Source organism: Antechinus flavipes, chromosome 6 (genome assembly GCF_016432865.1).
Source record: "Antechinus flavipes isolate AdamAnt ecotype Samford, QLD, Australia chromosome 6, AdamAnt_v2, whole genome shotgun sequence".
In the NCBI taxonomy this organism is placed as follows: Eukaryota; Metazoa; Chordata; class Mammalia; order Dasyuromorphia; family Dasyuridae; genus Antechinus; species Antechinus flavipes.
In genome coordinates, this window is record NC_067403.1 from 185,129,886 (window position 1) to 185,152,690 (window position 22,805).

The 22,805-nt window shown below is 50.7% G+C and overlaps 2 protein-coding genes across 8 annotated transcripts in view; one reads left to right on the top strand and one right to left on the bottom strand.

Annotated features, from left to right (window-relative positions):
- Window positions 1-19,247, top strand: part of MTUS1 (microtubule associated scaffold protein 1) — a 126,135-nt gene extending 106,888 nt beyond the window's left edge. For 6 of the 7 annotated variants that reach the window (XM_051966318.1, XM_051966316.1, XM_051966317.1 and 3 more), the window contains 7 exons: window positions 7,985-8,199; window positions 10,307-10,412; window positions 12,188-12,261; window positions 12,364-12,459; window positions 14,510-14,626; window positions 16,321-16,418; window positions 16,849-19,247. In XM_051966318.1, coding sequence (XP_051822278.1) covers window positions 7,985-8,199; window positions 10,307-10,412; window positions 12,188-12,261; window positions 12,364-12,459; window positions 14,510-14,626; window positions 16,321-16,418; window positions 16,849-17,062 — 920 coding nt within the window. In that variant the 3' untranslated portion in view covers window positions 17,063-19,247. Of the gene's footprint in view, window positions 1-7,984; window positions 8,200-10,306; window positions 10,413-10,518; window positions 12,262-12,363; window positions 12,460-14,509; window positions 14,627-16,320; window positions 16,419-16,848 lie in introns of those variants that run through there. The other variant, XM_051966319.1, reaches the window with a different exon arrangement.
- Window positions 19,248-20,417: 1,170 nt separating this feature from the next.
- Window positions 20,418-22,805, bottom strand: part of PDGFRL (platelet derived growth factor receptor like) — a 42,516-nt gene continuing 40,128 nt past the window's right edge. Inside the window, exons 5-6 of the mRNA XM_051966323.1 lie at window positions 22,563-22,702; window positions 20,418-21,062 (exon numbers count right to left, since the gene is read on the bottom strand). Coding sequence (XP_051822283.1) covers window positions 20,874-21,062; window positions 22,563-22,702 — 329 coding nt within the window. The 3' untranslated portion in view covers window positions 20,418-20,873. The remainder of the gene's footprint in view (window positions 21,063-22,562; window positions 22,703-22,805) is intronic.

A 22,805-nucleotide genomic window follows, 5' to 3' on the forward strand; every position in this document is an offset into this window, starting at 1 on the left:
CAGTGGCTTCTGCAGGAGCTGCCTGCCTTCCCCTGGTACAGTGATCAGTCCAGCCCCTTGCAGAGGGGGAAACTGAGGCTTAGGGCAAACGCCTCGCTTGCCCGGGGTCACAGAGGTAGCATCCGAACCCGAACTGGTGCTCCAGCCCCTGGGCCACCAGCTGCCTTTATGCCCCTCCTGCCTCTGGTTCTTCGTAGGTTCAGGGGGGTGTTTCACAGATGCTGGTATAGCACATGTTTGGGCTATTCCAGCAATTCCTGCATGTCCCCGGGATAGAGGGTGGGCACATAGGCAGACCTGGCTGCTGGGCCCTAGACTTGAATTACAAAGGCCTGGATTGGAGTCTTGACTCTCGTACTAACTTGTATAATCTCGGGCCACTCAGTTTGCTCTCTTGACTCAGTTTCCTCATCTGTAAAAATGGCGTCGGATGTATCTCAGCCAGCCACATGTGGTTATGATGCGGACAGCCCTTTAGGACAGAGAATGACTTTGGCCTCTTTTTGGATCCCTAGCTCTTAAGCACAGCATCTGGCACATAATAGGGCTTATTCATTGATTATTTATTGACTGAAAACTGCAATGATCTGTATTCACTTAATACTGTAACCAGGGGAAGGGGTGTGGGCCCCTGAGGCAGTGTGGGAGAAGGGGGCCGGCTGCCTTGTGACAGCTTCCCCATCTCAGTAGTGGCTCTGCTGGAGACGGGGACCAGATGTAGCGGAGGGGGGTATCCAGGTTCCCCAGGGTCCTGGCTTCTCGGCTTCCAGCAGTTGCTAGAGCCCCATGAGACTGTCTGGGATTGGGGAGACATGTCGGCTTCCACGTGTGTGGACGTGTGTGTGCAATGATAGGGTGATAAAGGTGATGGCAGGCCTGGCCGAGGGGAGCTGGCCACCATCAGGGAGAGTCGGACACGGACCGAGCCCCTTGGACCCCTCGGTGACGTTCTCTCATTTTCTTCAGGAGAGAACCCAGAAAGGAGTTGTGTTTCTCGTCCCTCATCCTTCCCTTCCCGTGCCATCCTCAGGCCCTTGGAGCATCCCAGAGGTGGGAAGGCAGGCAAAAAGGGCCTCCCATGGGCCCCATGTGACCAGGAATCCATCTCTTGGACACCAGAGGGGACTGGTCCATAGGAGGGATCTTGGGCTCGGGCAGAGCTCTTGGACACTTCAGAAAGCAGGAGGGGTACCTTGGAGCCAGACTGAGGGCTTTAGACGGGAGAGGAAGAGGCATTAGGTCCTGCAGGCAGTAGGGAGGCTCTGGAAGTTCTTGAGCAGGGGAGGGACTCGATTAGACCCGTGCTTTGAGAATATTCCGTGGGCAGCTGTATGGAGGCTAGGTTTGGGCCAGCAGAGTACCGAGAGGCTCCTGGGATAGGCGAGGCGGACCTGAGCCAGGGAAAGGGGGCTGAGCTGGGAGATGCTGCAGAGGCAGGGGAGACATTGGGGCCCCGAGGGGCTGCTGCACTTGCTGTAGGGCACCCCAGACAAGGTGGCAAGCGCAAGGTCAAGAAACAAGGGGGAAAGAAGCGTCCTTTGTCTCTGAGGTGGAAGGAAGGGAAGGGGCCGTTCTGTGGCCTGGCCTCCTCCCTGCCGGCACAGGCCGGCCATTCTGGCCAGAACACTAGGGGCATTCACACCCCTTTCAATGGGGACTCTTCCGGCTGGCTCAGGTAAGGACTCTGTGTCTGGGGCCCGGGCTCCTCTGCCCCCTCGCCTTTGTGTGTCCCTGGCCCGGGCCGGTCCCCTTTCAGGTGCGGTGAAGGTGAGAAGGGCCTCCCGGGCTGCTTTCCTGATAGTCTGAAAGCCAATATCGGGTTCTGATCCCCCGGATTCCTTCAGTTACTGGGGGTTTGAAGCTCTTACATAACAGGCGGCGGCGGCTGGGCCAGGCTGCCTCAGATGCCCTTGAAACAGCCCAGAGGATCTCGGGCCCCGGAAGAGCCGAGAGTCAAAGACTTCCCAGAAACGGTCACGAAGAGGGGCTGCTTTGAGGCACAGGGGAGAGGCCGGGCCGGGGTCCGATAACTGTGTGTGCTTTGAGGGGCTGGCAATGAACAGTGTGGGGGGAGGCCCCGGCCGTCCTCCTCATGGGATGCCCAGCTGCTGCAGCCCTCATGGGTAGAGATGGTCTGAGAGCCTGCCTCGTTGGGCAGTCAGAGCATGACGCGCTGGCAGGGAGATGCCCGCGGCACTGGTGGGGCACCATATCCTGAGCATTTTATTCCAAATCAGGAATGGTTTTCCATCTAGGCAGGAACAGCCTGGCGCCAGGGCTTTCTTACTGCCCATGGCATAGAGAAGAGCATGTGCGCCTTGCCCTCAGAGGCTGCACACGGTGCCCCTTTCTTGACTGTCTGCCCCTGTGATTCAGCAGGCCATCCTCCTGCCCACACTGCACACTAAGTGACTTAGCCTAGTTCTGGCCCCTTTGGATTTTCCAGTTTGGTGTAGGAAAGACTTTTCTCTACTTCTGCCTCTTAGCCTAGGGCACCCCTGGGTCTGCTAACTGTCCTTGGGAGGAGGACCAGTTTTGAAGGGAGCTTATTTCCACCAAATATCGGTGTAAGGCAGTCAGTCACTGACCTTGGGCTCTCGAGTCACAAGAATGAATGAGCATGCATTTAGTACCTACTGTGTGCTAGGCAATGGGAATGGGAAGACAGATGAGTCCTACTGTGTGCTAGGCAATGGGAATGGGAAGACAGATGAGTCCTACTGGGTGCCAGGCAATAGAATTTAGAAGACAGGTGAGCCTGCTTTTGCTCAAGGAGATGACATTTGAATAGTGGCTAGGAAGAAGAGTTTTGGTCTGGGGAGTGGTGGGGAGTGTGGGTCTATTGTCAAATCTTCCAGAAGCAAGGCTGCTGTTGATTGAAGGGGGAAGGGCCAGATGGTGGGCAGGAGCCAGACCTTTGGCCAGTTTGTCTCCCTTGCTGACCAGTCAGTCTTTGCCCCAGAGGATGGCCACCATGAGTGAGTTGACTTGCCCTCAGAGAGGGAAGGAAGCACGGTCTCTGGCTTAGGTAAGAAGCAGGGATGTCCTGGTGTCCTGATACTACAAAGTCATTCAACATTTACGAAGCACCTACTGTGTGCCAGGCGCCTTGTAACAGGCCCCATAGTGAGGACACAGGGGCAGAGATGTAGCGGTTCTTGCCCTCTGGAGGTTTACCAGCTCTCTGTGGGCTTTGCTTGGGCAGCCCCAGCCCCAGGGGGTAATTTCCCACCACCAGGCCTTTGTCCTGGCCACCCCATTCTTCCCTGTCTTGGGATGCCTGATCATCCTTCCCCATCTGCCTCCTCCAGGAAGCACCCTTAGCCAGTGACTCAATGTCCACATGGTGATGGCTACCTTTGAAGCCCATCTCTTTTCCCTCCCAGTTCTGAAGCAGTCACTGTAGCTACAACAGCCTTCATTATTGGGCCTCCTAGGTGAGCCTCGCAGCCAAATACCCTCCCCCCAGCCAGAGGACATCTTTTCTGCCTTTAGTCATGACCCCTTGTGGGGAACCGGGAAGGAAGGAAGAAGGAAGGAAGGGGGGAGGGGGCTAAGCTTAGTTATGACCCCTTGTGGGGAGCAGGGGAAGTGGGGAGGGGGAGAAGCAATCTTCTTGAACTATAATTCAATATTATATCCACCGAGCCCAATTAGTGCCTGCCTGGAAAGGGTGATAATTGCGAGTGAGCTCTCCGCTGTGAGCACCCTGCCTGATGGGATGTGAGGAGGTGATGCTGAATCACCAGGTTTTAAATTAGGATTCTTGTCAGTGATGGGAAATCGTAGCTTAGGCTGAGTGGAGAGGACGTGCCGGGGGGCTTGGGGTATGATGGGGATCCATCGATCAGCAGCAAAAGAGCCCTGAGCAAGTTTCCTTCCGTATGAGTCGAGTAGGGACAGCCCAGCTTGTACTCCATAAAGATCTGGGTGCTCCAGGAGCACTCCTTGTCACCATCTCCTTCTGGGGGATTCTCTTGTGCAGGAATGGTTCCCACCCTCAAGCCCTCTCCCCTGTCCCCTCTTCCCAGCCTTGTACTACCTAATGCATCATTCCCCATCCACTCCTCCGGGAGGAGTCCCCCGCGTGCCTCACTGGCTGGAGTTAGAATCTAAAAGGCATCGAATTCCAGGACCAGGAGCTTCTCCCTTATATCATAAGGTAATTCCTCTGTACCACGAGGTGCTGGGTACCTTTGAAGCCCATCTGTTTTCCGTTCCCAGTCCTGAGGCATTATTGTGGCTACAACAGCCTCCCTTATTGGTCTTCCTGCCTCTACTCTGGCCCAGTGTCATCCGCCTTTCACAAATGCACATGGCAGTGGAGACTGAGAGAGGAAAAGTTCCTCTTGAGAACCTGCCGGTGTGACACAGTGACAGGCTGCTGGATGAGGAGCCACAGGACCCGGATTCGTCTCACGTTTCTCCTTTCTACCCATGAAAGACTTTGGATGAGGCATTGTTATTCTCCAGGTCTCAGTTTCTTTGTCTTTAAGATGAAGATGTTCCATGGTCCCTTCCAGTCTGGACCTTTGAGGTTTAAGATTGTTCTAATTGGTCCTAGAGCCAGTGGGGAGAAGTTAGAGGGAAGTTGTTTCCCTGCTCAAGGGAGCATTCATTGAGCTAGATGTCTTCTTAGGGTCCTTAAAAAAAAAGAAATTGTTCCTTCAATCAGGGACCCTTCACTAGTGCCTTTGGAGGCTGGTGACCCTCACTCAGTGGACACTTTTGTAGCATGGTTCTTGCCGTTCCCTGGTGAGGCAGGTGGTGTGGACATTGTTGTTCCCAACTTACAGAAACACCAGGAAGCTTCCTTATAGCCATGCTGCCGGTAGGTGTTGGGGGTGGTGGGTCCTTGTTCCAAATGCTGATGGAGCAGAAGCCTGAGCCCTGGGGGAAACCTTTATGTGCATGGGATAACCACTGAATGGAGAGCCAGGAGCTAGAGTGGAGTGGAAAGCTCTAGCCCAAGGGATAAACTCCCTGAGGAAAGAGGAGGAATGGCTTGGAACCTGAAGATGTTGTAATCAGGATCTGGATAGGCCATGGAGAGAGGAAGGAAGTGAAGAAATTATTCTTGAGTGAGATTTTGTACCTTTTTAACAATTAGGCCAATTTTGATTTTTAAGATGTTATTTTCTTCAGTATCTTTTCGTGCCTCTTACCAAGCTGTTAACTCTTTTCTTATAATTGTCTTGCATCATTCATTTCTTTTCCAAATTTTTCCTCTACCAGTCTTATCTCTTTAACACTTTAGGAATTTTAGCATTTTTCTTTGTGGCTTTGCTTGTAGTTATTTTCATATTGTTCACTTCTGAGTTTGGTTATTGATTTTCCATACCATCATAGTAGCTTTTTATGGTCAAGTTGTTTTTGTTTGTTTTTATTTGTTTTCTGTTTGCTCATTTTTTCAGCCAAATTTTTTATTTTAAACTTTATATTAAAGTTTGGCTCTGCTCACCTGAGAATGGGAAAGCACTATCCCAAACTTCAGGCTTTTTTGTGCCATTGTTTTCAGAGCTAGTTCTGGGGTTCTGCAATGCTTCCAAGATGCTGTCATCCTGGGAGAGACGTGGTCACTGTTTTCCTTGTCTGTCCTCTGGCTTTTGTTCAGGTTTATCTATTTTGTTGGTTTTTTTTTCTTAAAACCAACTCTTAGTTTTGTTTATTAGTTCAATGGTTTTCTTACTTTCAATTTTATTAATCTCTCCTTTGATTTTCAGAATTTCTAATTTGGTATTTAATTGTAGGTTTTTAATTTGTTCTTTTTCTAGCTTTTTAAGTTGCATGCCCAATTCACTGATCTTCTCTTTCTCCATTTTATGCATGTAAGCATTTAGAGATAGAAAATTTCCCCTAAGAAACTGCTTTGGCTGCATCCCATAAGTTTTGTAAATTATTGTCATTCTCTCTGGTTTATTGAGAAAGGGCTACTGCTGCTGAATGCACTAGCACTCCTCTCTGTTTTGATACTGTAATCAGGGTCCTGCTCCCTTGGGACTGACCCCCAGTGTTCTTCTTTCCTCTCCAACTGCAGCCCACAACTGCTTATGGACAGTAGTGTTGCCAATCACACCAGAGCCAGCAAAAGGTCCCCTGTAATCTCTTCCTGACCAGTTGTCCAACCCCCTCACCATCTCTGGGCTGAGAACTGCGGAAGCTGCTACTGCTGCTGTGGCAGCCGTTGCCGGCGCCACATGAGTGGACTCCAGATCAGCCTCTACCAGATCTCTACCCCATTGTTACAGACTTCTCCTGCTAGACTCTCCTTGGGCTGGAAAAATGTTTCACCCTGACTCTGGGACTGTGATTCCAGAATTCAGTTTGAGGCTTTAAAGTTGTTTGAAGGGAACGTTGGGAGAGTTCAGCTAAGCTGCTTCTAATCTGCTTTTTTGACCTCACTACCATTCCCCCCGTACTTTTCAGAAACAGCCACTTCTCAAGAAACTATAGTTATTCCCTAGAACCTTCCCATCTCATGGCCCCAATTTCTCTTTTCAAGCTGTTATATGTAACTCCCTTACCAAAAAGCCTGGCCCCACCTTCTGGCCCTTCTCCATATGGAGCATTCCCCTCTGTGCCTCCTCCTTCACCCTCAGTCAAAGCCAAGAGAAGCCACAGTGTAGACCCACAGTGGGACCTGCCAGAGAGAACCACTTTTTATTTTCTTCATGGGAATCCGACTCCCAAGTCTTAGCCATTCTGAAAAATCTGGTGTTCTGTGATCATGTAGTTGACCCATCTGGGACCTCCAGCATCTACAGGTCTGCTAGGACAAGGCAAGCCAAAAGCCACCAGTGTCCCTGATCCCAGGGTATCACGTATGGCTGTGTCAGCGCCCTCCTGTACTTTGGTTTTCTAGGTTCTCGTTGGACTAGCCAGGACTTGGAGATGCCAGAGTTCTGACAGAGAGGGAAGGAGGAAGACTGTTCCCCCATCTGGCCATCACTGGCTGTGTCTTAGCACATGCCTCTGGAGGGGGTTAAAAGGGAGGGGGCTTGTTGCTTCTGCCAGGGCCCCTCCGGTGGGATTCCGTGGTTTCAGATTGAGCAATGCAGAGTTCAATGCTTGGGGTAATGATGATCAGGGCTGGCAGATGATGCTTTCATTTGGCCCTGTTCTTTTACAGAGAAGAATTGAAAGCTCAAAGAAGAGGGAATGGCAGGGCTTCCCCACCCCCAGCTAGCCACCTACCCCAGCTCCTTCCCTTGTCTTTTCTTGGCTGATGTCTTCCACTGGATGCTAACTGGTTTCCTCATTGGAGACAGGCTATGGCGTGTGTGTGTGTGTGTGTGTGTGTGTGTGTGTGTGTGTGTGTGTGATGATGGGGTTTAGCTGGTAATGTGAAGACTTGGGGAAGGGGAGGGTGACACGGCTGTCCCCAGCTGCTTAAAGGGTACTTCCACGGACGAATGATTAGCTCCACCTTGTTTAAATCTGAGTTCAGAGCGAGGGGACAAGGGCAGAAATTGCAGGGGTAGGTCTAAGTCCTAAGTCCCTTAGGGACAGAAAACCATCCCCAGCTAGAGCGAGCGGTCTGGGAGGGGAGCCCGCCTCCTCGCAGAGACGAGATGAGCACTTGGCCCCAGACTTCCGGCAGAGTCCCTGCTCACATATGAGACGGCCCCTGGGATGGCCCCACGCCAGCTCCGAGATTGCTGCAGCAGTCCCAGAATCTTGCATTGGAAGGGGCCTCGGCATCTCCACTTGCACATCCCCAAGTGCTTATGCAGCCTCTGTTTGGAGACTTCCCAGAGCAGGGAGCTCACTCCCTTCTGGGATCACATTGGTTGTCAGGGAGTTTCCTTAAGTTTAGTCCATAGACAGCAGCCTGGTCCAAGCATCCCTCACCCAGGGACTAGCCTGCTGGTCCAGCCTCTCTGGGCTAGGCGGGTCCCTGGGAGTCCAATAAAAGCGCCTCTCATAGCCTGGAAAAGTGAAGACTCTCTTCTTGTCTCCCATTCCTCCTGCAATGCTGCCATAGTCACTGCTTCTGCCGCTTGTGAGAAGTTAGAAAAGGCCCGGAATGAGCTGCAGACTGCGTGCCAGGCCTTCGTGGACAAGCTCAACCAGCAGCACCAAGCGGATCTGGTGGAGCTGGAGAGCCAGCTGAAGGAGCACTACACGGGCGAGTGCGAGAGGCTGCAGAGCGTGTGTATGCAGGAGGTGCAGAAGTACCAAGCCCAGCTGCAGAGTCAGGTCAGTGGCTCAGAGCGGGGGGCCCAGGTAGGCCGGGACCCCGAGATGGCCTGGTGGGGCATTGGCTGTGGAGGTCTGAGCAGAACTGCCATCTGACAAATCCTTGGGCCAGTCCTCTGAGCCTCAGTTTTGTGGCCTGGCAAATGGGCTACTAGGAGGAATGTGTTTTTTTGTTCTTAACACAGTGTAGAAGATCCTTGTCAATATGATTGACAGCCCTATGATACAAAGCCCTAAGCCTGCAGTGATGGTCAACAAGTTCTAATGGGAAATGTTATTGCTGTCCATTCAGTGCCATTTATAGAGCCGAGGAGGGTTTACAAGGAAGCCATGGGTATGTGTGCATTTGACAGTTGAAGAAACGGGCTCAAAGAGAAGGGGATCAGCCATAATGCAACTGGGTCTCCTAATTCCAAGAGCCCATCGCACCCTAAGGCTTCCATCTGTGGCTGGATGCCACAGTATCCTTGCATCCTATGCGGCGTCCTAGGTGAACTGAATTGTCTGTGGCGATGGGTGGAAGCCCATTTTCACTAATCAATAAGAATTTATTAAGTGTCAAGCTCCAAGGATAGGAATACAAAGCAACACTTGGGAATCATGGACAAGGGGTAGGGATCATGCCCTACAAGGGACCCCAGAATTGTATAAATGAGGAAACTGGTCCCTTGAGCCCAAGTGGGACTTATCCAGATTCATTCAGATAGTACATTGAAGACTTGGGATTTGAATTTGGGTCCTCTGGTCCAGATACCAGCATTCTGTATGCTAGAACACACGGTCTCCAACTTAATCTTGGGGGCGATATGCCACGGTCACAGGTGGGTTAGATGGGTGAGTTCCCACAGCTGGGGAACTTGGGACTAGCCTCTTGGAGGAGGTGAGCTTTGAAGTGAGCCTTGAGGAAAGCCAGATTTCCAAAGGGACTGAAGCAGACAGAAAGAACAGCATCCAAGCAGTCTTGGCCAGGTGGTTACCCAGTCTCCATGTGGAGGAAGGATCCACTGCCTCTCACAGCAGCTCATCCCACCTTTGGACAGCTCCCCTTGAGAGGAGTCTTGCCTAGCCCAAGCCCAGTTTGGCAGCTCCCCCCAATTCCTCCTGCTTCTGCCTCTGGGGTCAAGCAGAATTTGTCGAACGCTTCTTCCATGTCACTGACAGTCCTTTGAACACAACTGTTCTTTAGGTCTGCCCGAGCCTCATGCTGCCCCAGCTAAACCTCCTTAATTGCTTAACTAAGGCCCTGCTCTAGTCCAGCTGCCACCTCTAGTGGTTAATGGCCCATCTGTGAATGAGAACTCAGCCAGAGGGTCCTAGGGCCACAGACAGACTGAGCTCCCATCCTGCTCTGTTGCCCTTGGCTTAGAAGACTGAGCACATCACCTAGTACCCCGTGCACAGATGGCGCAGGACTCAAGGAGAGGAGGACAAATGAGGGATGTTGCCTATCCAGCCCTCTCATTTCATAGAATGGAACTGAGGCTAAGTGGGATGCCAAGCGCCTGGCACAGGGCCTGGCACACAATAGGCACATTGTTGTCAGTCAAGCAGGATCAGAAGGTCTGTATACACATTGGCTACAATGTTGTGTGTGTACATACATCGATACACGTATATCCCTTTGTACATATATGTACAATACACGTAATGGTGGTGATAAAAGAATTAAGATTACAAAAGGGGACACAGCTCAGGGATTAGCTGAGTTCCAGATAGCTATATATTGGTCATTAAAAAAAATCTTAGTTATTAAATTTAATTGGTTTTATTAGCACTTGAAATTAAATTCACTCCAAAGCTCTGGTTTTAAGAGAAATCTAAGGGACAGATTCCCTCTCTGCCCCCATCTCTAATTCCGCCCTGGTCCTTAATATGTCAACACCCCTTCCTAGAAAATCTCAGTGATTTTCTGTGGATGAAAACCTTCTGGTCCTAGCGGTCCACAAGCTGGTGAGAAGCCACTTCTCCCAGCCAGGCTGACCTGAGACTGAGCCCAGGACAGGCCACAGCTGGGTTTGTGTGCTCCTGAGGGGGTGACACTCTAGCTTTAATTTCACATGGAGTACCTCGGCTGTCTGATTCTAATGCACAGGGCTTTCCCTTGCAGGTTGATGATCTAAATGCTGCCCATGAAGCTTTCAAATTAGAAATTGAGTCCAGTCATTCGGAGCAAGTCGATTTGCTGAAGAAAGCATACGAAGCCTCCCTCACAGGTAAGAATGCTCTCATCTTCCCACAGATGGCCAATGATGGGCCAGCATCAACTGCTAGCTCAGCAAGAAAACTCCTGAGAACTCACTTGTCTGTTGCCTTCCTTAGCTTCCCTCCAGGATCCTCCTCATAATGTGATCATCCACTAATGCTGGGTCCTTCCCCTGGGGTACGGAGGATTCTCTTCAGGACTAGATTGGGAGGCAGAATGCTGGACTTAGAATGACCTAGAAACCCATTTATGCCATAATTTAATAAAAATAACTTTTTCTTTCTCTCTCTCTCTCTTTTTTTTTGAATACATATTGCTTTATTATTCATGTTAGGAGAGAAAAATCAGAGCAAAAGGGGAGATTAAAAAAAAAAAACAGAACAAAGAAATGAACATAGCATGTGTTAATTTATATTCAGTCTCAGTTCTTTTTCTGGATTCAGATGGCATTTCCTGTCCAAAGTCTATTGGGATTACTTTGGATGTGCCATATGCTTAATCTGAATTTTATGGACACTTTGAGACTGGTCTTTTGGCCAGTGGAGAAGATGCTTGGCTTGAGGTCAAGAGGACCTGAATCCAAATCCATCTTGAGACACTTATTAGCTATGTGACCTTAGACAAGCCACATAACTTCTTTGTACCTTCTTTGTACCTCAGTAAATATTATCCCCATCAGTAAAATGGGGATAATAATCGTACCTACCTCCTAGGGTTATTGTGAGGCTCAAATGAGACATTTAAAGCATTTTACAAACCTTAAAGCAATCTATAAATGCTAGTTATTGTCAGTATAATTCTTGTATTTGAAGAGGGGGCATTCTTATGAACCTGAGACTGAGTAGATGGGAATGTGAGCAGGATTTTGTAAATGGAGATGCATTTTTCTTGACCATCAAGGCTCTCAGGATGGGTGGTTTGGATTGGGGGACAAAGGGGTAGGATATGTACATAGATTTACAGTCAGCCTGTCTTCTAGTCAGGTCTAGTTTTCCATCCCTAAGCAGAACTTTTTGGCCAAATGGGCTTGGGAAGGTGGCGTCATAGCCACACGTGGAGTTGGGAAAGAACAGGGGTTTCTATGGGAAACATTGGCCTGTCTGTGGAGGATTGGACTTAGTGCTGAAGACCTTTCTCATTGTAGATTTTTGGCAATGTGCCAGGCACTGTGCTAAGCACTAGGGATACAAATAGAGACAAAAGACAGTACCTGTCCTCAAGGAACTTACAGTCCAATGGGAGAGACAACATTCAAACAACTATGTAGAAATAAGCCTTGTTCAGGAAAAATGGGGCACATTAAGAGAGGGAAGACACTGGATTTAAGAGGAGCTGGGGAAGGCTTCCCACCCCAAAGCCCCCACAGTCAGGACCAGTGTTCTCCAGAGATGAAATATAAAGTTGTACTCGTGAAGTTTGTCCCTTCTAATGGAAATGAGGTCTAACCCACTGATCTCATATTAGCTTCCTCTCTTCCCAAGCAGGGGAAAAATGCTCATAGGGTCTTTACAGCCAGCTGGTTATTACCATGGAGTTTTGTGGGAATCAGATTTACCAGCCGTGAGCACAGACCTCATTTGCCTCAGCTTCCCTGGAGTCCCAATGAGGACTCACATCAGTCATATATTCTCCAAGCTACAAGTGCTCAGGGCCCCAGCCAGGCTGGAAAACCTTGGCTTTGGGCCGGAGGAGCCCCTAAAGAGTGTAAATGTGAGTCATCTCGAGGTAGGGCTTGGTCTACCAGAAAGATGGGTCACTGGCCTCAGAACCATTTCCTCTTTTCAGAAATCAAGGAGTGTCATGATCTAGAGAAGAAGTCCCTGGAGGAGTTATTGTCAGAGAAACACGAGTCACTAGAGGTGAGTGTCTCCCCAGAGTAGTGCCAGATCGATGGCTCACTTATTTCATGTCTACTTTTCTGCTACATCGGGTGTCTTATGTTGTCTCTGTCTTGTTTGTAGAAAGAAATCCATGATCTAAAGAGTAAAAACGATGCTCTGAATGAGAAGCTGAAATTGGAGGAGCAGAAAGCAGCTTCCAGGGAGAAGGCTAACCTGGTAGGTGATGGCAGCCCCTCTGGGAGTGGGGAATGGAGGGGAAAGCCTAGCATCTGGGAAAGTTAGCTCCAGTGGCTTTGGGGATGTGTCTGGGTGCAGCTTTAGAGATGTGTTAGGGGGTTCTTGTCTACATCAGCTTTAGGGATGCAATTGAGGGGGGGACCTTTCTACAGTGGCTTTGGGGATGATTCTGACTAGAAACGAGCAGAACAAACAAAAACCGTCAGGCTTGGAAAAGCTACTCTTAAAGAGTGACCAAAAAAAATTCACTTCAGCACTCAGCACCTACTGCGTGCACCTACAGTGTGCAAAGCTCCCACTCTCAGGATTGGAGGAATGTGGAAATGAACAGAACAGACTAGTGTCAGGCTTAGAAAAGCTTCTTTTAAAAAGTGACCTTAAAAAATTCACCTCAGCACTCGGCACCTACTGTGTGCTGCACCTGCATATGGCACCTACAGTATACAAAGCTCCATGCTCAAGACTGGAGGAGAGATACAAGGTTTCAGTTAGCCCTCCCTTGCTTTTGTGTTACTTTGAGGGGACTGACACAGGTACCAATGAGGGTAATACAAAGTAACAAGTTGGAATGAAAGAACAGTGCCGTGAAGGGTCCCATCAGGGGCTTCCTGCAAAAAAAGAGGCCCTGCAGTGTGATTTAGAGAAAGAATAAATAGCAGCTGAGAGGAAGGCGGGAATGGCATTCCCCACAGAGGAACTATCGGAACAGAGATGCTGAGCTGGAGAAGTGTGTACAGGTAACAGTGAATAGCTCAACTTGGTCTACAGTGTGTATGGAGGAGAGAACAGGACACGGGACTAGAAAAGCAACAATGTTGAAAGCCAAGTCAAAGAGTTACTTAGATGGATTTTTGCCTGGTACGGACTAGGGAGCTACAGAAGAGTTTTGAGCACAAGAATAGCCCGAGCAGCCCAGTGGATGAAGAAGCTCATCCTGGCAACAACAAAGGATGGATTAGAAATATAAGAGAGAGCAGAGGGGAGACACTATGTAAAGGTGAAGGTGACAGCTGGAATAGAGGCAGTGTGACCTAATGGAAAAGATGCTAGGTTAAATGTGAAAGCTGCCTGCCAATCCTTACTCCCCACATTTAGCTGGCCACGTGGCCGGGCATCCATGTCACCTCTGTGACATTTCCTCCTCACCGAGAGAACGGCTTCTACCAGAGAATCAGACCCAGAGCTGCAATGAATCCTTTTCGTTTTCTGCTCAGAGAGAAAAATTACAGATTACAAATAGTTAAGCCAGGATTTGAACCCAGGTCCTTGGACCAGCTCTCTTCTCATTGTGCCTTGTAGTTCTCTAATGATTCCAAGGTCTCTTTTAGCTTTCTGGAAGTACAAATCAGGTTTTTCTTTGAGCTGACTCTTTCCCCCCACCCCCCCCTTTTTTTTTTTACTGAGGCAATTGGGGTTAAGTGACTTGCCCAGGGTCACACAGCTAGGCAGTGTTGAGTATCTGAGGCTACATTTGAACTTGGGTCGGTGCTCTATCCACTGCACCACCTAACTGCTCCTGAACCAATGACTCTTTGGGGGGCCTGAATGATGGGGTGCTCTTATTGTCTCCTCATGTCTCTGTTCCCTTCCTGCTCCACTTCCAGTGCTCCCAGTCGAGCTGGGAAGACCTTTAAAGATCCTCCAGGCCCATCCCCTTGTGTATCAGAAGAGGAGCTGAGGCTCAGGAATTGCCCTGACCTGGGAAGGCAAAGCCTAGTGGTGAGCAGTGTCCTGACTTGACTCAGCCTTCCTTTGCTTCAGTTCTGTTTCTGAGCAGTCACAGGGCGCCAGGGCAGAGAGATGCTAGGCTTGGAGTGCCAGCTTTGCCTCCTGCTAGCTGAAAGACCAAGGGCAACCACTTTACTACTTGTGCCTTGGTTTCCCAAACTTTAAACTCAGGGTGATAACAGGTAGGCTCCTAAGTTATGAACACTCTGTGAATGGCAGTCAGCATGTTCTGAGCAGAGAGGGCACCATCTTGGGGGGAGACCAAAGCTGACCTTGGGGCTTTCTCCACTTGTTTCTGCAGAAGAACCCCCAGATCATGTATCTGGAGCGAGAGCTGGAGAGCCTCAAGGCCGTGCTGGAGATCAAGAATGAGAAGCTACACCAGCAAGATGTCAAACTGCTCAAGATGGAGAAGCTGGTGAGCTCCCTCCCCCAGACCACCATGTGGCCACTTGCCCTGAAGGCCCAGTGTGTGCCATCATGGCAGCTAGGGTCCTCACTCACTGTGGCTAGCCAAGGTCATCACCTATCATTGCTAGCCAACATCCTCACCCACCATGGTCAGCCAGGGTCCTTGTTTACTGTGGCTAACCAAGTTCATCCCCTACCATGGCCAACCAGGGTCATCAGCCACCATGGCCAGCCAGGCTCCTCATACTTCGTGGCCAGCTAGGGTCCTCCTGCATTGCCAAGAGAGCATTCTAGGGGCTTGCATGGAGAAAGGAACAAACTGTTTCCATTCTTTGTGGACTAGAATGATGAGGGCAGTGGGCGTGGGACTTGAGCTAGACCTAAGTGGCTTGGGCTGAGTCTGCTTGGCTTGGGCTTGGGCAGTCTGTGAGCCACTGGGATGGGGTCTGGCTCACTCAGGTTGTCTGGCCTATGGAAGGACAACCGTGGCTCAGCAGCCTCTGCCCCGGAGCACAGCTGCCTCCAAACAGCCATTTAACCACATAAATCAGCACAAGTAGGGGACGGGCTGCAGAGGCCGGCAGCTGGCCTGGGTCTGGCCTGGCTGTGCTAGCCTCTGGCTGACACCAGCTGGTGCCATGGCTGCCCCAGTCATTAGGAGGCTGGTTTAGATCTGGGGCAGGGCTAACAAAGCAACCTCCCCAACAAGAACTCCAGCTCCAATGTATGACCTCCCCTTCTGTTCAGCAACACACTGATCATTGTAGAAAACAGGGTATAGGCAGCAGCCAGCCTTAGCCCTGGGGTCAAGTCCTCCTGCTGATTGACTGACCCATCTTCTGAGTGTGTCATCCTGAGCCTCTCCCTGCAGACGCCCGGGTACCCTACAACAATAGATTCTCCGGTCTGGTCCCCGTTCCCCTCATTGGGAAGCACATTCTCCATGGGCCAGGCCTTCCTTTGGGGAAAGCGAGCAGGGAGGACCTCGGTGTCCAGATGTTATCAGCATCCCTCCTGAGCCCTCCCGGGGAGCCGTTCGGTTCCTACCTAAGGTCTCTGAGAGGCACAAGGAAGCTGTGAGAAGGAGGTCCAGGAGAGCCCTGTTCCTTGCTGGAGACTCCCTCAACATCTGGTGGAAGGAAATATAGAACTAGGGAAAGCACGGCACTGAGAGCTGTCAGAGCCTGGCCACCCCTTCCCTCACTGAGGCAGCGGAAGGCCAGCATGGCTGGGTCACCCACTGTGTCTATGTCTGTCAGGGCACAGGCCCAGGGCAGCTGATGGCCCTAGATTGGCCCCGTCAAACTCTTTGTGGGCCAGGATGACGGGGAGGGGAGAGGGAGGGCACTAGAGCTAGCCATAAGGGGCCTGGCTGCCTTGGGCAGTGGTGAGCTCCCCCTTCCTGGGAGGGCCGCTTATCAGGGACATCTGGGAGAGGATTCTTGTTCCAGAGCAGGTTTGGCCACGGTGAGATCTGAGGTCTCTTCCAGCTCTGAGATGCGGTGACTGGGATGGACCCTCACCTAGCTGTCTCTGGCTAACTCCATCAAAGACCAGGGGCTTTTTTGTTGTTGTTGTTGTTGCTCTGTGGGGTTCTCTTTGCAGTGCATTTAGCTGCATGTGCCAGGCTCTGGATGGGCAGGGCAGTTTGTCTTTACCCATACATACATGAGCTCTGACCACCTGCTGCTTTGTGTCAAGGTGGACAACAACACAACCCTGGTGGACAAGCTCAAGAGAGTCCAGCAGGAGAACGAGGACCTGAAGGCGCGGATGGACAAGCATATGGCCATCTCCAGGTGAGGTGCCCCGGCCTCAACCTCGGGGCCTCCCTCAGCCCATTGAGCTGCTATTAGAAGTGAGAGAGATCACTCATGAGGGAAGGGAGGGCAGTGTAGATGTGGTCAGTACCATCTGGGGCTCCTGCTTTTGTTTGTCTCTCTCCCTTTTTCCTTCTCCTTTCTTCCTTCTTCCCATCTCTTCTCCATCCCTTTCCCTCTTTTCCTCTCCCCCTTTTTCCTTTTCTCTCCCTCCCCTCCTTTTCCCCTCTGTGCCCTCTCTTCTGTCTCCCTTTCCCCTTCTCTTGTTTCTCCTCCTCCCCTCCCACCCCTCTCCCTCCCTCTCTCCTTTGATTTCCATAGAGCCAGATTAGTTTTTCCATTCCTTTTGGATGCTAGACCTTTGTGTTGGACACCCATGTATTGTCCTTGTCCCCTCCCCATCCCTTAGGCAACTGTCTACAGAGCAAGCCGTCCTCCAAGAGTCCCTGGAGAAGGAGTCAAAGGTCAACAAGAGGTTGTCTATGGAGAACGAGGAGCTGCTATGGAAGCTGCACAACGGGGACCTGTGCAGCCCCAAGAAATCCCCCCCATCTGCGGTGCTGCCTTTCTCTTCCCCGAGGAATTCTGCCTCCTTCCCCAGCCCCACAGGCTCACCAAGATGACCCTTCTGGAACCCAGGCTGACGACTGCCTGAGGGTGCTTCCTGGCGGCCAGGGGACTGACCCTTCCACCACTCATGGGAGCAGGACTCAGGCTGGCGGCGGCCTTGTGAGGGGCTCGGGTGGCGGCTGACCCAGCTCACTGGAGTCCACGAGCCACCGGCGTGGCTCCTCGGGCCGGCCCTGGCTGCCGCCAGCCCCCCGAGGTTTCAGGAATGCCGCCTGCGCAGGCACGCAGGAGAGACATTGATGCACAGAGCACTTGGCGAGCCAGACGAGTCTCGTTCGCTGCCTTTCTCACCCTGCCTGGGGGAGAACCAGCTCAGGGGCCTCTTCACATAGAGTATAACCTTTCTCATGTTCCTTGTCATAGACGCTTTTACTTTGGGCCTTCTGTGGGCTCGGGGGAGTGGGGTGAGCACGGGGCTTGCCGGTGCCATCACCTTTGGCTCTAGAGGGGACATGGAGAGCTGCAGGACCGGTGTGGATGGTTTAGCCATGGCCACTCTGGTTAGAACTGACATGAGGAGGAGAAGAACGGGCTGCTTGGGAGCATGGGGACCCTGACTCAGTAGCCTTTGAGTCTGCATTCTGGGGAGATTGGGGCCCTTCAATCGAAAGCCCAGCGGAGAGAACTGAAACTAGTGCGACTTCTGTAGTTTTCAATGACCCCCCGTACCCCGAGAGAACACACGTCACTGGCTTCTGGTTCATTTTTCTAGCTGTGGACAGAGGTGGAACACTGCCTCCCTGGATCCCCAGGAACAAGGCCTACTTCTTGTACTTTGGTCCTGGAGCAATTCTTCCAAGGAAGGAAGAAGGGGCAGGGATTCCCCTGGAGCCCCAACCTCCTCCTCATTTTAACTTGCTCTGAAGTCACCCACAGATGAGAGCTACCTCTCCCCCTCCTTTCTCCTCCCTTCTGCTTTCACTCTCTTCTCCCCTCTCTTCTCTCTGCTCCCCTTTCCTTTACAAAGCCATGATGTAAGCCTTCTACCTCCTTTTCTCTGGGACAAGAGTAATTAATATGCTCACCCGGAACCAGCTTATTTTCCAGGAAAAAAATCATTTTCCCCAAAAACTTAAGGCCAGACTCTAACGTTATAAACTATCGAAAAGTTTAGAACTAGCTGATTTGGGGAAGCAGCGTGGAAAAATTGTTGATTAGTAAAATTTGGGAAGAGCAAACCATAAGCCTGTATTTGAGGGCAGACACTGATATACTAGGAGAGAGGTATTGGCTAGGATGAGCCAGATGGGAGCCCCAAATAGCAGCTTCGGGTCTGTCTTAGAGAAATTCTGGAGAGAGGGCAGAGGGGCCCTTGGCTTGTTCAGTTGTTCCTTTCTATCTTCTATGAGAGACCTTCCCCGGCTCCCCCAGTTTTTTTCTCCACCCCAGGCAAGCTTGGGGACCGGAAGAGCCAGACTGTGGCTTCTCCCTGTCTTTGAATCTGTGTCTGTGTTGCCAATGAGCCGTGAGTCCGGGAACCCTCCAGGCAGCCACCACGAACTTTGGACACCAGGGGGCGAGTCGAAATTCAGGAGGCATGTTGATTTGTAATAATTCCTTCTTTTGTCTCATGTTTAAACTCCAATGTTCTGTTGTATGTGTAATCTTTGCATTTGTAGGGATGGTTGGAAAGCCAGCTTTCTTCAGACTCCACGTGGGGATGGAATTCTGCCGGGATTCTCTCCATCCCTTTGGAGCTGTCCCGCTCTGGCCCCCACGGTCAGGCATCTGCTGCAGGGTTTAGGGCTGGGGACACGTCCTGCTCCAGTCTTGAGCCAGATGGAAGATGGCAGCAGAGGAGAAGGAGAAGAATGGCTTTTTGAAGATGCCTTTCCAGGTCTACGTTGTAGGAGGTGCAGGGGGACTAGCTGGGCAGAGTCGGGCTGAGATTCAGCCAGTGCTGAACACCCCTGACTGTGCCCAGTCTCAATGCCCTTCCCACATTCATGTCTTCCACCCCTGTCGTGCCCTATTACCTAGGAGTTCAAGGCTTAGGAACCAACACCCCCCTACCCCCTGATGTTCTGAATGCAACCTAGAAAGATGGGGCCTGGGGGCTAGAATTGAACCCTTAGAACTTCCAATTGTGCTAAATTTAGGGGGCTAGGGCTTGGGAAAGAGCTGATGTATTTTGAATTGTTTGTGTGTATTAAAATAAATAAAATATGACTTAGCTTTCTTGTTGCTGGCCAGTTATCTATGATTCTCAAAAATATAAGCCATAGAAAGTTAACTCCTACATGGCCAGAGTATGAACATTGGGAGGACTTGAATAAATAACTCCTGGGCTTGGGGTTAGGCCCCTTTCTGGCTCAAACGCTGTGATCCTACATGTGACACTGGGGGAATGATCTTCTTGAATCTGTTTTTTCATCTAGAGAAGCAATGGGGTGGATTAGCTCAATACAGTGGCAGCTTTATGCTCCAACTTTGTTTCCATGGAATCAGGGAGGCAGGCAGACAGAGGAAAGATTGCTGCCTTTAGAATCATAACCTGAGTTCAAATTCTGATGGTCAAGTCCACCTTGCAGGGTTCTACTTCCATAAGCAGGAGGAGTTGGGTTAGATGAATTCTGAGGTATTTTTCAGCTTTAATATACTGTGAACTAGGGGTAGCTAGGTGGCCCAGTGGATAGAGTACCAGCCCTGAAGTCAAGAGGATCTGAGTTCAAATATAGCCTCAGACACTTAACACTTCCTGGCTGTGTGACCCTGGGCAAGTCACTTAACCCCAACTGCCCCAGCCAAAAAAAAAAAAATATAGTAATATACTGTGAATGGGACACTAGCAAGAATTTGGGGTAAACAACCTGGGATTATATCCCTGCTTGGACTTTGACCAACTAGGTGGTTGAAGCAAGTCACTTCTAAACTTTTTCTCATCAGTACATTGGGCCCCCTAGGCTGCACCTTAGGATCTTGGTGAGGAAGTGCTATCAAACTATGTGGTTATGTCAAGAGATCACACCGGAGGCACAAAGGGAGTCTGGAGTGGGATATCACTGCGCTGCCCTTCCCTCAGTTGATTAGCAGCGTTCCTGAGCCACCTAGCGTTGAACCCCTTCTTGAGAGGTCACAGAATCGGAGAAAAAAGCAGGTCAGACCCCAAGCCCCCTGTCAGGGCTTATGCTGCCTTTGTGAATCCAGCGCCAGCTCCATAGCCAGATGAGGCACGAGAAGGGGCTATGGTTTTATCCTTTGTAGAATGTGGGGAGTGAGCTAAGTGACCCTTCCAGCCCCAGATCTGGGATCCCCCAATTACCAGTCAACAAGTGGGCTTCGACTCTCCCAGCACAACCGGTGGGAATTAGTCTTCCCACCCAGCTTCGCCCAAGGCTACTTAAGTCATTTACCTTTTAAACAAACGATGTTTTATTCAGCGATTATATTACTCAAATTCCGTACATGTGAGTGTGTTCATTCAAGACCAATACATGGAAGTAAGCCCCTTCAAACCAAGTCTTATGGGGAGACAGGGGAAGCCCCTGTTCAAGAACCTGATGGCTTCTGGTCTGGCCGGGGCTTTTGTCTGAGACCTACACATGGGCACGGAAACCTTGGCAGTGGCTTTTGGCTAAGCACAGATCCAAATAAGCTGGCAGAGCCGTGACCGCTCTGCTTCAGTTTTCCCATCTGTAAAATGGGGATCATAATAGCACCGAGCTCCCAAGACAGTTATGAGGCTCAAAGAAGACACTATTTGTAAAGCACCTTGGAAACCTCAAATGGCTACATCAATGTTAGCTGTTATCAGAGTTCCCTATAAGACCAGGCCTTGGAATGACTGTCTATTCACTGCCTGACTCAGGAAAGCTGCACGGTGGTGGCTACGGTGGTCTGCCCCCGCAGGTTCTGAGCTGTGCACATGTAGTAGCCAGCGTCAATGGTCTCAAAGTCCTGGAGGGCGAGGACGCTCTGGGACAGCCGCGTGGTGCACCCAAGGCCTCGGCTGACCAGTCTCCACGTGTCCTGGATCGTCACGGGCCTTTCATCCTGTTTCACAAAAGAGGGAGCACATGAGACGGGAGGTGCCAGGAGCCCTAGGGAACATAGGCGGGCCAGGGAGCACGGCACACCGCTCATAGCCTCACAGCCCAGGAGCCCTGGGACACAGCAGTGATCCCAGTTGTTGGCTGGGATTAGCCTCTACTTGGAGACTGCCCCTAAAGTTAAAGAGAACTGGAGATTTTAAAAGGGGAGGCGGGGAAACCCTGTGCAAAGCAAAGGAGGAAGGGGATTCAATGCCAGCAATGGAGAGTATGACATGAAAGGGCTCCACTAATCCTCAGTAGCTTTGGTGTAAAAGTGAGCCTAGAAGAAAATGGTGGACACTCAGTTCAATACGGTTTGGACCAGAGAAATGAAAGGCTTGCAGACAACTTAGAATCTCATGCCTCTCAGTAGAGTGACAGTTTTCTGCAAAAAGCTTCAAAGGCACCAATCTACCAATTAACAGCAAATCAAATCAAATCAGTGGTCTCTTAACAGAGTCACATGGGAACAGTCTCTGGCTAGGCTGTCACAGTGATCTCTTAATAGAAGGAGTCACATGGGAACAGTCCCTAGCTGGGCTATCACTGAGCAATTAGGCTCTAAACTCCTGAGAGCAAAGGTTAGCACCCGAACAGAAGAAAGGCAAAAGATGTCTCATTAAAGGATGAAGAACAGGAGGCTGAGGGAGAGAAGAAATGGATAAAAGAAGAGACACCAGTGTGGACTGTGACTCTTTCCTGCAGATGTGTAACTGATGTAAAACAGCTGCCACAAGTAGGAGACTAAGAGTGTCCTGAAAGCCCTTTAGTTGGCAAACATTTGATCTGCTTGCCAGGCACAGATGGGACAGCTAAGGGCAATACCAGTCTGGAGAAGGGAGTCAGTTGAAGAGGAGAAAGACTGAATTTGGTGGCACCTCATAATCCTCAGGTACCTAGTAAGGCTTCCTCTGGACTCACTACCATCCTCCCACCCCGATTCCCACTCTCTGCAGAGAACTTCAGTACAGAGAAGATTCCACTCTAGATGGCCTTGGTGGAGACCTTTAATCCCCTTGTACCTCAGTTTCCTTCTCTGTAAATGACAGGGCTAAGATGGTCTCTATGGTCTCTTTCATCTCTAGACCTCAGGATATAAGATCAGCTGAAGTTGGGGGGCCATAAATTACCCTGGAGAAGGCTGCCCCCCATAGCAAGAACCTGAACTTGGACCAGCAGGAGGCAGGGCCACGTTCTGGTTTGAGGCAGGCAGCTGGCTGCAGCTGTGACCTGAGCACAAGGCTCATACCTTCCCTAGGATATGTTGCCTTCCCATGAGACAGTGAGCTCCTTAAGATCAGGGACTGTCTTTGACCTTTCTTGTGTCCTGATGCTTGGCGCAGGAGCTGGCACGGTATGCTTGCTGACTGACTTCCCGATTGCCTTCCCGACTAGGCAGAAGCTTCAGTGGGTTCTAAAAGGCTCAGCTTCCTTGTGGGAGGAGGGGCAGGGAGCCACTTACCTTCAGCCCAGGGTATATCCACCGGAATTCCACCTCGACATCTGGCTCACCCAAGACAGTGCACAGGACAGTAATGTCATCTCCACCATTCACCCTGTTGGAGGAGGCCACGATGGTGGTGGAAGGGGGCCCACTGGGGACTAGCAGACACATGAGATTCAGTCAGGGCCATACTAGGAGCAAAGCAGAGCTAACACCCTGGCCTGCATGGGATTTGAACCCAGGAATTGAACAATCTTTATT